Raw genomic sequence first — 13,549 nt, 5'->3', positions numbered from 1 at the left:
CACGTTTGCACTGATGTGTTGTGTGAGTGAGATGAATCCACTGCAGGACAAGGAATCCAGATTGTCCTGGAAAGCCAGATCATAGGAAGCCAGATCAGGCTTGACTGGGCAGCTTCCTCCACGACGGGAGGTGCCAAAATGCAAAGCTACCGTCTTGTCTATGTCACGATCCATCATCCAGCAGGAAGCCAAGAAGTCAAATACTGTAGATACATCCATTCCGAATACAGACCGAGTTTTATTCATACGTGCAGTACCCGCGAGATTCAAGACAGGAGCAGATCAGCACAAATAGCACGCAAGTTTCATATTGATAGCAGCCATGATGGCTCCTAGCACTGTGGAGGGGGTGCGAGACGTTGATGTGCTCAAGCCAGGAGATATCTTGAAGCAAATAGACGGCGACAACGAAAGGGTGCGTCTTGAACTCCCGTTGTCCTGCCTGGTTCTGGGATCACTGCCTCTACACAATTTCCAGAAGAGCAGGAAGTGCCAGATGATTGACTGGCCAGTTGCAGTGTTCACTTGAACCCAGGAAATATGTCTGCTCAATGTTATCGCTTGCATTTCCTGGTGGACACATAAGCACTCATTGGCACTTGCCAAGCTATTGTCCTGGCTGGGTTTCGACGCAAATCCTGTGAACGCCGGAGCTGGCACTTGTGGGCATGTACAAATCAATCACTTTTTGAGGATTAAATTTGAGCGAAGAAGCCATGTGTTCCTAAGTGCACACATTTGCGCTGCTGACAAAGCAGCCGAGGCAAGTAGTCGGTCGGCAGCAGGCAGAATGAAGATTTTCGGCGGGCTTGCGAATTTGCTCAGCCTTTTGTTATTTTGAGAAGATGTTTATGCAATATGAAATGCCCGATGACACGGGTGCTGCAATCGAGCAGGGAACTTCGGGCGACTTCGAGGTCGTCGAGAAGGCGGAGGGAACCTCGACCAACGGTGCCTCAGGCGAAATGATTACCGACGAGACCGTTGTGCAGCTTCAGGAGCTGCTCAAGAATGCCTTCTTAGGCGGTGCTGTGTGAGTCCCTCATCCGATCGCCAAGACACAATATTCAATCTCAGTGCCTGTGAAGTTCGACAGTACTTGCTGCTGGAGTATGGATGTCGAATGGCCGTTCTATTGCCGTTTGCATCACATGCTCATTCTAATTCATTGGATGTGGTACTTGCATGAATTTAGATTTTTTTAGCGGTAGATTGAAAAGTGCACACGCCTGGCACTTGTGTGGGTAACGCTGCAGCACAGTAGGCGCATCAGTCTCATGAGGGAGTTTGTCTTCCTGGTGCAGGTTCGAGTCGTGGGTGGGCCAGGCGAGCAAGCTGCTGGCTGCAGGCTATATCAGCTATGAGGCCGGCGGCCCCAAGGAGGCCTATTTCTCCAAGGAATCACAGCAATCGCTCCACGATGTCCAGCAGGTGTTGACCTCCGCCCCGCTGACATGAACGAGATTCAGAGCTATGAGCCTCAGTTCATTACTGGATCCATGCATTTGCCTGACCTTAAAGAGGGCTGTGGTGACCATCACTGGTGATGCTGCGTGTCTTATGCAAAACAATTTTCTCTCAGATGGACAGTCATTATTGTGAAACGAAAGTGCGGCACTCTTCTTTGTGCTCACTTCTGCATCTGGTATGCATGGTGTCTCGACAACCAATCTGTGCGCGCCCACAGAAGAATGGGGCAATGCCTCTTTCAGCGCTCAGCCTGCAGCTGCTGTGCAGTGCTCTGATAATTTTCTGTTGTTTGCCCACAGAAGCGCATTGCGCTGCTGACTAAGATTGTGGAGAAGCGCATCCAGCCATTCGTGGATGGGGACAGGGAGGGCTTCAAGAAGGAGATCCAGCGCGAAGCCGACAAGCTCGCATCGACCCCCTTTGGCGTCCCTCTCATGCACATCATCGCGTGCGTGCCTCTTTTGAAACTGCAGACAATACATCATGACGGCTCATGCCTTTCTCGCCTGTGTCAGAGATTTGAAAATATGACGTTACGTGTCATGCTGCATCTTTTAAATCTTGACTTGGTGCTTTGCGGTAGAGGCAATGACATTTGCTATGGCAGGCAGCAATAAGCCATTCATCATGAGCTCTGCCTCTGGGGTTTTGGGTGACCTAGAACTCTACCCGGAGATCCCGTGAAAATGGGAGCCCTTTTGTCATGTGCATTTCTAATATTATTACCCGTTGTGCATCTGCAGGTATGGGTATGCGCGTGCGGCCAAACCCATGTTAGGCTATGCCATTGCAGAGTTCTTTACGCGACTGGGCCACAAAGTCACAGGCTCGGTAAGCCACTTTACCCTTCTTTTAAGACCTCAGACCCGTCAACCGTCCTGAGCAAAATGCTCCATCGACCTGGGTGTTTACCTATCATTAATGTATCACCTGTGAGGACATGACATTGTCTGATGTAGGCATACCGTACATTGCAAGGTGGCAGTTTCTGTCATCTCAGTCCTCGATGTATGTGTGCGTGCATGCTGACGATGCCCCTTGCATGGGTGGTGCAGGCGTCAGGGCTCGTGGCCAAGGCTTCTCTGGCGCTCATGGGCCGCGATGTGAGCAAGGCGGGGTCCGGGCCGGGTGGCCAGATGACACTGGCAGAGAGCCTCGAGTGAGTTTTCTGCTGCCCTCCTGTCTCCAAGTTGCATCCATGGCAGCATTCCTCAACATGTGTTCCTCCCAGGTGCTTCTCGGGTGTCCTGGGGATTGTATGGCGTATGACGAATGGTATATGAACGCCATCTGCCAGTGTCATTCAATATTCTGGACTTCTGTGAACCAGCACATGGGATGCTAGTCACAGAACGTTTTAAATGGGCAAGTGTCAAAGTGGTATTGAAGGGCAAGAGTGGGCCTCTGGAGTATATAAGGAGCATGTTGTTTAAATTGTCCCTATGACTTGATAGGAGCTGTGTGCATTTGCTGAAGGCAAGTTGTTTGGATTGTCCCTTTGACTTCATAGGAGCTGTGTGCATTTGCTGGAGGCAAGTTGTTGGAATTGTGGTGCTTTTTCCAAAACTGGGTGTCTGAAGACTAACCGCCTGTGTGTGTACTGCAGGTACCTTGAAGACCGCATGGGCTGGGCTATTTCCCACATCTGGCACCTGGTGACGCAGGACATTGAGAACACTCTGAATGACGTGGGTTCCAAGGTGGTCCATGACAAGGGTGTGGATGACCTTGTGCAGCACCGCCGTGCAGAGGCCCTCTATGAGATCTCCCAGATCTTCGGGGTGGGTGACTGCTTCTGTCGCATGCTCAATATTTGTTCTTACTTCCACTCACCTACGTCCGCGCTAAGGGTCCAGCATGCAGACTCGTGTGAAAACTGGTGGCATGACTTGGGGTTGACTGTGTCTCGCCTTTTATTAGAATTTACCAGTGTTGTATGAGACAGCGTGTTTGTATGCCTGGATGCATGCATTCGATTTTTAATAAGTGTGCGGATTTCATGCATGTCCTAATTCTATTTGCACCAGTCCCTGTCTGGGTATTACTATTGGCAGGCAAATGCTGGACATGCACTGGAACATGTCTGGTGTTCTCCGGTCCTGTTACTGGCAGGCAAATGCTAGACATGCAATGAGACATGTATGTTGTTCTCTACTGAAGGTCTGTCTTGCCTGTGCTGCCTGCAGAGCACCGAGCGCAAGTATGAGGAAGTCATGGAGGCATCAAAGCATGCGAAGGCATCAGGCACCACAGGCGCTGCCGGGAAGTCAGCTGGCATCGATGTGGACGCCAAGCAGGCTGGGGGCCAGGCCGGCGAGGCAGCCGGGCAGGCCTACGGGCAGGTAAATTCTCAAGAAGCCATCATGCTGGCAATCTTCACCTCTTTTGAAAATAGTATAGGGGTTGTCAGTATAAGCATCTTGCTGGCACTTCTTACCTCTTGTAAAAATGTTTTAAGCTGTCAGTATGAACCTAGTAATCACCGTGCCCACGGTTGATTGGGTTTTGCTTAGATCTGGCTAGTCCAACAAATGGTAGGATCGTGGCAGCCTTAACTGCAGCTTGTCTGCAGGACGTTCCTTACCTTTTGGCAGGTACAGCGTGCAACAATGTTAACAATTAACAAATAACAATAGTAATGGTAATATTGTGTTGAGCAGGCGCAGGAGGCCGTGGGTAAAGCCAGGCAGGAGGGCAAGAAGCGTGTTGGGCCAGCAGGCGACGCTGCAAAGCAGGGAGTGGATCAGGGGCAGCAGGGATTCGAGCAGGGCGCCGACCAGGCCGCCCAGACCGCTGCACAGCAGGTGAGTGGATTTTTACTCCATATCAAGGGGTGAAGCAGCTCTTATCGGTCACTGTTTGTACCAAGTTCCGTGGCTATCTGATAATGTGGAGCTTTCTGGGCATGCGTGCCAGAATCTGCGTGCATGCTGCATGCCAGAGCATGTGCTGTGATAGGGCTATCCTTCTTTTGAACCCTGTTTGAGGAGGTTGCTGGTATCCGGTGGTGTGATGCAAGTAGCGGCAAGCAGCACACATACACCAGCGTCCTCCCCAATAAGCAAGAAGCCAATTTGTACTTCTGTCCTCCTTGGATTTGATTTGATTTTGACGAAACAGGGGGGTGACGTATGATGTTGCCTCTTCAGGTAAGGGACAATGCGGAGCCGGCAGCGCAGGCAGCGGCCGACCAGGCGCTGCGCCCGGCTGGAAAAGCCGTCGCCAAAAACGCGGAGCCTGCCGCCAAGCAGGTCACAGACGGCGCGCTGCGTCCGGCCGGCAAGGCCGTGGCCGACAAGGCTGTGCCCATGACCAAATCTGTCATGCGCGACCAGGCAAGGATCTTCACCCGAGGCAGCACCAAATCACACAATGCGATGCGGATTTGTTGTTCAAATGGCAATGCTGCAGTCGATGCACCTTCCGCGTTGGTTGGATTGTTGGATGGTATGTTTCATTGCCCTGGTTGCAGAAGTGAATTTCATAGGTTGCAAAAATGAGCCTGTGTCAAATGGATTGCGCAATTGCCTGCCAGGCATTGGATAGGCCCGTCTGCGCGCTTCACATTTTCCGGTGTAAATAATGATCGTGTGAAATGTTTATTGTTCTAAATGATCATGCCTGTTGGGAGATTGCTGAGTGTAATGTCGTGGTTACAGGTGGAGCCAGCAGTGAAGGACGCTGCCTCCCAGGTTGAGCCGGCGACTAAGGAGGTGACTGATGGCACCATCCGCCCGGCGGGTGACTACATCGCCAAGAATGCTGTCCCTGCCACCAAGGCCCTCGGTGCGCACTCTCTTGGACTTGCTTTCTGACATGTGAATGAGATTTGCTGTGCAGCTATACGTGCATTTCTTGGACTGGACCACCCTACTGCCTCCACGCAAAGACCAACAGTGTACAGCATCAACGCAAATGTTTGTTGTGCAAGCTGGACTCTCAATATTACACCATTCACTGCGTCCTGCAAAAAGTGGCGACTGTCAAACGTTCTCACAGGGGAGTTTGGAAGACACCTGTAGACGTGCTGCCGGAATGCACCCAGCCCAAAATGGCTGTCAAGGCGTGATGTCAATCATGATAACCGCGTGCTGATTTCTGAACCCACTGCATTGCTGCCAGGTGAGGAGCGCATCCAGCCAGCAGTGGACAAGGTGGCGTCCCAGGTGGAGCCAGCAGCAAAGGACATCACTCAGGGCGTCATCCGTCCCGGCGGCGAGAAACTTTCCAAAAACGCTGTACCTGTCACAGAAGAGATCACTCGCGGACGCATCGAGCCGGCAGTCGACCAGGTGGGATAAGTTTTGCAGCTCATGCTTTGACACTTGGGGTTAATTTGACTGAAGTCTCTGGCAAAGGTTTGAAGCTGTTCTCAAGCCATGCTCGTGCCCCTGACATGCAAGGCTGCACAACACTGTGCACAACGTCATTCTTCACAAAAGCCACCAGCAATTCTGTTTCCTCAAGTTTGCATGCCTGTCTGCGCGACAGGTGGCGGCTCAGGCGAAGCCGATTGCAAAGGACATCACAGACGGCGTCATCCGTCCGGGGGCGACCCAGGTGCGGCAGACGGCGGAGCGCTTGGGCGATGATGACCACAGGCAGCGCGTGCAGGCAGCAACCCAGAAGCTGGCCGAGCAGGTGCGGGCCTGATTGCACTGAAACTGTCCACTCCCCATCAATACTGCTAGTGGACGTAGAGTTTTTCAAAGGTCTCTATATTTGGGGGTTTGAGGGGGAGTGCAGCAATCTGCCAAATCTCATAAAACAAGGGGTGCTCTGTCGTGCAAAACTTTGCGAGATTGCTGACTCCCCCCCAAAACAGTCTTCACAGTATTTTAAGACCAGTTCAAACGTGTGCCCTGCTGAAAAAATTCATTACTCGGATTCCTGCATTGCATGTGACACTTGACGGGATTGAGAGGAAGCGCATTAACCTTGAATTTTGCAGGCAGAGAAAAAGCTTATGACTGAGCGGGGTTATGCTATTTTGTGCAGGCGGAGCCCATTGCCAAGGACATCACCAGGGGCGTGATCCAGCCGGGCGCTGAGCTTCTCGCACAGAACGCAGTCCCTGTCACCGAGCAGGTGAGCCGAACATTCTTCCTCCTGTGCATTTTGCCGTCATTGTGACAATCCAGCAGAGGTCTGCTTCGTAGTGACCATACTGCACCCAACTTTGAGCTTCCAGCTTCGTGTCATGCTTGGTGGTCCACAAGTCTGTTGGCACCACCACCACCAAGCATGATGCGAAGCTGGGAGCTCAAAGTTGGGATGGCGTTGGGCTCATCACATTCACACAACGATCGGAAGATGTGATGAGCAACGTGTGTGAGGGTCCCTCCGAAGTTTGGAGGAATCGTCATTTCCTGTGCTTATCCCTCCAAGTGAGGGCTGTGCTGGTCGGCTCTGGAGAGGAATTGTGCTCTCCATGGTGCTCTGGGGATACAGTGTTGATAATGTTCTCCTCAATGCTCCAGAAGTGTTCCCTAGTCCAGTGACTCGCGGACTGTAAATAGGACGTGTTCAAATGATCATGATCTGTGCTGCGCCTGTCCTAGTCCAGTGATTTGCAGGCTGTGACTAGGATGTGTTCAAATGATCATGATCTGTGCACAGGTGTTCTAGTCAGTGACTCACGGGCTGTGCAGTAGGACGTTTTGACTAATATTATGATCTGTGCTGCGCAGGTGTTGGAGGAGATTGTGAAGCCGGCAGGCAAGGACGCAGCGGGCCTGCCGAGCGAGATGGTGCAGAACCTGTCCAAGGACGTGGTGTCCCCTCTGGCGCATGACATCGCTGAGAACGCACGCCCCCAGACCGAGGAATTCATCGAGAAGGTGCTCAAGCCCGCGGTGGCGGACCTGACCGCCACCATGCAGTCCCAGGCCGAGGAGATTGCCGAGAAGGTGTGCTGCACTTCACGCTGTCACATTTTTGAATAAAGGAAATTAGCGGATGTCGTGGTGTTCAATTTAACACCTGCAACAAATAATTATTTTGGGACAAGAAGGGAGGCAACCTGGCTCAGGGCCTTAAATTCACAATTGTTGCTGAGCGCCCGTTTTGGCATGCATCCATGCAGGGAGGCAAGCTGGCGGAGGGTCTCCCGCGCGCGTTGCGCCGCGCGGTGCGTCTGAACCGCGTCCCGGACGACCTGAAGCCCGACCTGCTCTTCCTGGCGCAGCTTCTGGACCCCCTGGTCGCCTCTGCAAAGGCGGCTGCTCCCGATCTGCCGGCCAAGGCGCGCGCGGCCGCGAAGAAGATCCACGAGAACGAGGCGCAGGCCTACGAGGTGAGTTAAATAATCCATCCTGGGAAATTCCAGGGATCTGATCCATGATAATGAGAGACAGGCCTGTGAGGTGAGCCTTGTGCAGGCTGCATAGAATTTAACTCTCACAAATATGGCCTAATTTTCAGTTTGTCTGGCAATGTTGCCTTCCAAGATCATCTGGTTCATCAGGGTTATATCTTCTAATTGTAATGGTGTTGTGTTCTGCCTACTTTTGGGTAGCTGCAAAGCTGGATAGATTTACAGGGGGTCGATGCACCTCCTGCCGTCATTGCGTTTCTGCCTCAGGCAGAGAATAGATTGTAGCTGCACTGTTCTGCTTCTGCAGACATTTCTGCAGACATTTCTGACCTCTTGACCCAGGAAGGATCGGCATGTGCAGGCAGTCTTGTCATGCAGTTCTCCTGATATATCTGATCGCATATCATTTGAGATATGCATGCGCCTTTTCCTCCGGTCATGTGGATCTGAAGTGCCTGGATGGGGTGGCATAGCTGAGCCGTACCTGAAACATGTGGAAAGTTTACTGTTAGTCATGCTTAGCATGCATGCTGGTGTGCTTCTCAGGAGCTGGAGAAGGCAGCAGACAAGGTTGCTGAGAACGCAGAGCCCATGGCGCAGAAGGCCACCGATGCAGTGCTCGAGCAGACCGACAAGGTCAGCCGCAATTCCCACCTCGATTTTACATCCCTGAACTTTCAATGCCTATTGAAAATCACACTTGCAACTGACTCGTTTCTGGTTTCATTTTTTGGTCTGCATAAGATTGCATGCCATCAGCTCCATGTGAGGCAGCAGACATGCAGCTGCTGCGACATTCCACAGGTCAATGTTTTGTAATTTTGTCCTTTTGATAGCAAGTGCTGAAAATATGCAGGCAAAAGGAGAAGGGCGTGAAAATTATTGATGGTTTTTATACATGGTTCCTCTATTGATGATAGGGAGTGCTAAAATTATGCAGGCTAAAAAATACCGGTGTGAAAATTATGACGTATTTTGATATCGGAAACTGAAGATTAGTGTGCATGGTTTGAATATTTATTTGTCCTTTTTCAGATCGCGGCCAAGGGAGGCGAGGCAGGTGATGCGGTGGCAGAGAGGGCAACAGAAATTGCTCAACAGGTCGCAGATCAGGCAGAGCCCAAGGCGGCAGATCTGAATCGAAAGATCGAGGCTAAGGCCGCTGACATCAGCGCCAATGCAGAGTCCTTCTCCCGTGACGTGGCCACTGAGTACCAGAAGACCGCCAAGGTACCCTGCTGCACACTTCTCGTGGTCTTTTCGGAAGTCGATTCCAAGACTTCTAGTACTTCGTTTCTGAACTTGAAATTTCAAGTAGGGCATGTTGATGAGGCTGTCCTTGTCTCTCATGCGGTGATCTTGAACACAGGCGTTGCTCGTTGGACTATAACAGAACAGTGCCGAATATTTTTGAGGATTTTCGAGTCTGCTGGTCACTTGTGTGGGGGTGTTGTCAGATGGCAGCAGCTTAAAAGTGCGTCATACTGTTGGTTCTTATGTGTTCTCTCTTGGAGCTCACCATATTGAGAGGATTCTGGTGGCCTTCATGTGCACCTTGCCAGCACACACACCTTGTCTCTGGCAGGAACAGCATTTAATATAATAACAATCTTGAGTACTCGAGAATGTCCATGTGCGCAAGAATGTTCGTGTGCTGCAGAATGTGGCAAAGCACGCGGAGCCGGCGGCCGATGAGGTGTCACAGAACATTGAGGAGGGAGCCAGCAAGTTTGCAGAGCGCGCCGGGCCTGCCACAAGAGAGATCACAGATCGCGCAGTGGACGCTGCTAAGGATGTGGCCAAGAACGCAAAGCCCACTGCTGACAAGGTGTTTATCTGAATTTATCTCCTGTCCAAGTTTGTAGAATCTGGAACCTTTGATCCATCTGCCCTCACCTGCAAGCGACCTCGACCCCTTCCTATGACATGGTGTGCATGCGAGCCTGTTCTGTGCGGTAATCTCTGGAATTGGGGCTTGCTTTATGGGCTTCTGAAGGCTGGGGTGCCTTGTTGGGATTGCCTGCTGTCCATAACAAGGCATCTGTGCATGCAGTTGGAGGGTGTGTTTGACTAAGTCTGTGCTGATCATGTGGGTGTTGTGTGCGCGCAGCTGTCCAGCGACATTGAGGCCAAGGCCAAGCAGGTTGCCAAGGAGGCACCCGAGCAAACAAAGCAGGCGCGGGCATCTGCCGAGAAGCAGGCGCAGAAGGTTGCTGACAAGGCCAAGCCCACAGCCGAGGACGCCTCAAAGACCCTTGAGGACACTGCCCGCAATGTTGCAAAGAGTGAGGCCCCTACTCTCTTCATTAGGGCTGCTTATATATCTAACTTAAATACGTAATTACTTCTATCTTTGTCAGCATGCATGTGCTGTATATCATGCTGATGCTGCCATGACAAGGTTGTGCAAATCCAAGAAGCACAGAGGCAACCCTAGGTATCTGATGATCTTCATTCCTCTTTTGACATTCCAATTCTTGCAGCTGCTGCTTGTACAGTTAGGATGCAAGTAGACAAAGGATATCTGTTTTCTCCTGTGTATGGCATAGTCATGATCACCCATGCTGCAAAGTGTTGAACTCATTACTTGAAAGCTGACTTGCCTTGTTTGTGGTTGAATCAGATGCACCGCGCAAGGCAGAGGAGGCTTCAGAGAAGGCTGAGAATGTGGCAAAGGACGTGGCTGACAAGGCCAAGTCGACCACAGAAGATGCCTCCAAGAAGATCGAGGGCGCTGCCAAGGAGGCTGCTGACAAGGCAGAGCCTGCTGCAGAGGATGCCTCCAAGGCTCTCCAAGACAAGGCCAGGTGCAGTGGCTACATCTGTCTTTTGGAATGCTGTTGATGACCCTGTCTGAGTATTTTCTTGAAGACTGATCCCGTCATATTCATCCCATTTCTCATTTCCTTTTGTTTTGTTCTGCGTGTGCATTTGTGCTCTCAGGATCTGGAACATATTTTGCGATTGTGATCCCTGCAGGCCTTTCATTGAATGGATTGTTTGCCTTTTTGTGCCTATGCTTTTTGTCTCTTAATGTCTGAGGGAACAGGTTGTCCTTCGTGCTGTGGAACCTTGACCTCTAGATATCAGGGGAACAGATTGTCCTTCATGCTGTGAAATTTCGACCTCTGATTTGCAGGGAGGCTAAGGAGAAGGCAGGTCCCACTGCACAAAAGGCGGCTGACAATGCGAAGGGCAAGTCCAAGGACTATGCTGCTGCTCTGAAGGGCAATGTTGACACTGGCACCAAGAAGGCCAAGGACACCCTCTCCGCAGGTGAGCCTGAACATTGTCAGCTTGGCACTGCCTTTTGACATGTCAAACCTTCAAATTCATCTTTGCAGAGCTCAAGATGGTCCTTTAACTTAGCCATACACACATTGTATACACATATGGACTTGGACTTGTTTTCTTTACTTGCACATGTAGTAAGGTGTGTCATGATCCTTGCATGGGCATGTGTGTGCAGGTGAGGAGTGAAGCTCTCAACTACAAAAATCAGCCTTGGCAGACATGTAAGGGTGCATGACACAGGAAACCACTGCAGATGATACTGTGTAGGACTGGCAGCTAGTTCTTTGCATTAATTGCAGTTAGTAGCTGCAGCTCTGCACTTTGTGAGGTGGCAGTGACCTGTAGACTCCAAAGTGAGGCTATGTTTTTTGCATGCAAAGATACTCCTAGTCATACAAATGATGCTCATCGTAGATTTTTCTTTTCAGAAGCCGTAATGCTGCTGTAATTTGTCAGTGTGTAATTGTGTGTTTCATCAAACGCTAGATATCTCGCTATGCAAATACGTGCCTTTGCTTCCATTATAGCGCTCTTCAGTGATGTTAGCAAAAGAAGAAGAAGATACTGACCCTAAAATTGAAAATATACTACAATATTTTATGAATTAAAACACACGCACTCTTTTTCCAATTGGCCTTCATCCTCTAGAAATACCATGCCAACATTTCATGCAAATCTGCAACATTAGAAGTAAGACTGTGGCCTTCATGTGATGCATCCTCATCCCAACCGCTGCAAAGCTCAACTTGACTCCTCCATCGGTGAAATTTGATCCGATGAATTTCGTTTGAGTGTTATTTCCTAGCATCTATGCATTGTCCTGCAACCTCACACGCACGCATGCATACAGAGAAGAAGAGAAGAGAAACAGAGACGTGTACATCTTCGGCATGTGCTATTACAGAACACTGTCACTTGACAGTCAAGGCTGGGTGGTTGTGGTCTTCTGACTGGACCACACTGGACTATATGCTCTGGCTCTCGTAATCCTCTCGTCAACCTCTGTCCAAAGAAAACCTTTTGGATCACTGCTGACTAGACTGTTGACTGGGTATGTGACTGGACTGTACTGGTGACAGCTGTGTATTCCAACAGCTGTGGCATGCACTGGGAGTACCCCTCAATAGAGATATCTGTAGACTAGATCTGGTCTGTGACATGTGCCCACCACCTAAAAATTCCAAGTGGAAAGGACCTTGTATCAGCTGCGGTGGCCATGGCCATGTTGATGAGCAACATCTGTCAATGACACACCCTGTATGGTGTGTTACATAACTTATACATTATGTAATGAATAATTATTCCTTGCAGTGCACAGAGGCTGAAGAGAGACAAAATATTGGTCACATCCTGGTACAGTATCAAATAGATGTGCGGTCCTGTGGGCCAAAAACTCCAACGCCATCCTTGCAAGAAGAGTCCTTATGCCAACCAAGTCAGGGAACTTCTTCTAACCTGCAAATCATGTGACCTTGAGCAATGATCATATCACAGGCTCTGCAAATGGCAGGCCCACTGGCAAGGCCAATGGCTCTGCAGCCCTCCAAACACACACAGGTGCTCAACATCGGGACCAGGACGGCATCAGTAGCCCAAACATTTTGTCACACGCTGCCGCAGCGTGGATCATCAGATTGCAGCCACACTCGATCGCGCAGCTGCTGCGGCGACGGCCCAAAGAACTGATCTACCTTGCGCCCCTTCCTATACACCGCAAATGTGGGCGTGTAGCGTATGCCCTGCAGGGCATCCTTCATGGAGTCCACTTGTGCCACCACATACTTGTGCTCCGGGTGCTGCAGACACAAAATTCGAATATGTTTCCAGCATGTAAAACTATTAGCAGTGTGCTGCTGCCACCCTGGCCAGAGCATCCGCTCGTGGGGCCTTGCACCAAGAAATGCAATGGTGCTGCGAACAGAGCCTTGGTGGTTTCTTGCACCTGACGACTAAATATATAGCCAGTATGCTCCAGGCTGCTTCTGGACTCATGTGCAGAACATGTGTTGACAAGGAGGAGGCTTGGTAGATTCAGTGAGATAACATGGTATGTGTAGGGCTCCACCTGGTGAGCGAGTCTATAGAACTCTGGGAAGAGCTCATGGCAGTGAAGACACCATGATGCGCCGTAATTTACAATCACCTGCGAAGTAAAGGACCTAAAAGCCTGCAGCTCTTCTGAAGCTTGTCATCAGATACAGGTCTTATAAAGCAAGACAGGGCTTGTACCGTCTTGTCCTTTCCTTTCAGCAGCAATGAGCGTAGCTCGTCGTCCGTCCTGGCTGCTGCAACATTCGTTGCTATCCTGGTATCACTCATCGTGCACTCCTGCATCTCACCTAAACAAGTGCTTCAGACAGCCTGCAGATGGTCGAAATGGGACATGATCAGGCATCAACTTTTGTTCTAATATTCAAAAAGCTTTTCTACATTCTCATTGGGCTCATTGTAACAAAGACGATGCTGATC

The 13,549-nt window shown here is 50.5% G+C and overlaps 2 protein-coding genes across 2 annotated transcripts; one reads left to right on the top strand and one right to left on the bottom strand.

Moving 5' to 3' along the window:
• Window positions 1–325: 325 nt before the first annotated feature.
• COCSUDRAFT_63277 (hypothetical protein) lies at window positions 326–11,266 on the top strand (the record flags this gene model as incomplete). The annotated part of the gene is made up of 23 exons (XM_005648240.1): window positions 326–415; window positions 897–1,033; window positions 1,305–1,431; window positions 1,770–1,918; window positions 2,214–2,301; window positions 2,526–2,629; window positions 3,077–3,251; window positions 3,657–3,812; window positions 4,131–4,274; window positions 4,620–4,772; window positions 5,130–5,256; window positions 5,593–5,762; window positions 5,962–6,111; window positions 6,469–6,558; window positions 7,161–7,379; window positions 7,556–7,765; window positions 8,333–8,422; window positions 8,822–9,016; window positions 9,447–9,614; window positions 9,897–10,071; window positions 10,410–10,593; window positions 10,926–11,062; window positions 11,256–11,266. The coding sequence occupies 23 exons, from the start codon at window positions 326–328 to the stop codon at window positions 11,264–11,266; spliced, it is 3,249 nt and encodes a 1,082-aa protein (XP_005648297.1).
• Window positions 11,267–12,684: 1,418 nt separating this feature from the next.
• Window positions 12,685–13,399, bottom strand: COCSUDRAFT_63276 (hypothetical protein; the record flags this gene model as incomplete). The annotated part of the gene is made up of 2 exons (XM_005648239.1): window positions 12,685–12,876; window positions 13,310–13,399. 2 exons carry the CDS (start codon window positions 13,397–13,399, stop codon window positions 12,685–12,687), a joined length of 282 nt encoding a protein of 93 aa, XP_005648296.1.
• Window positions 13,400–13,549: the final 150 nt, after the last annotated feature.

The sequence above is a fragment of the Coccomyxa subellipsoidea genome, assembly GCF_000258705.1.
Source record: "Coccomyxa subellipsoidea C-169, whole genome shotgun sequence".
NCBI lineage: Eukaryota > Viridiplantae > Chlorophyta > Trebouxiophyceae > Coccomyxaceae > Coccomyxa > Coccomyxa subellipsoidea.
This window is presented reverse-complemented; position numbering and strand designations above follow the sequence as displayed.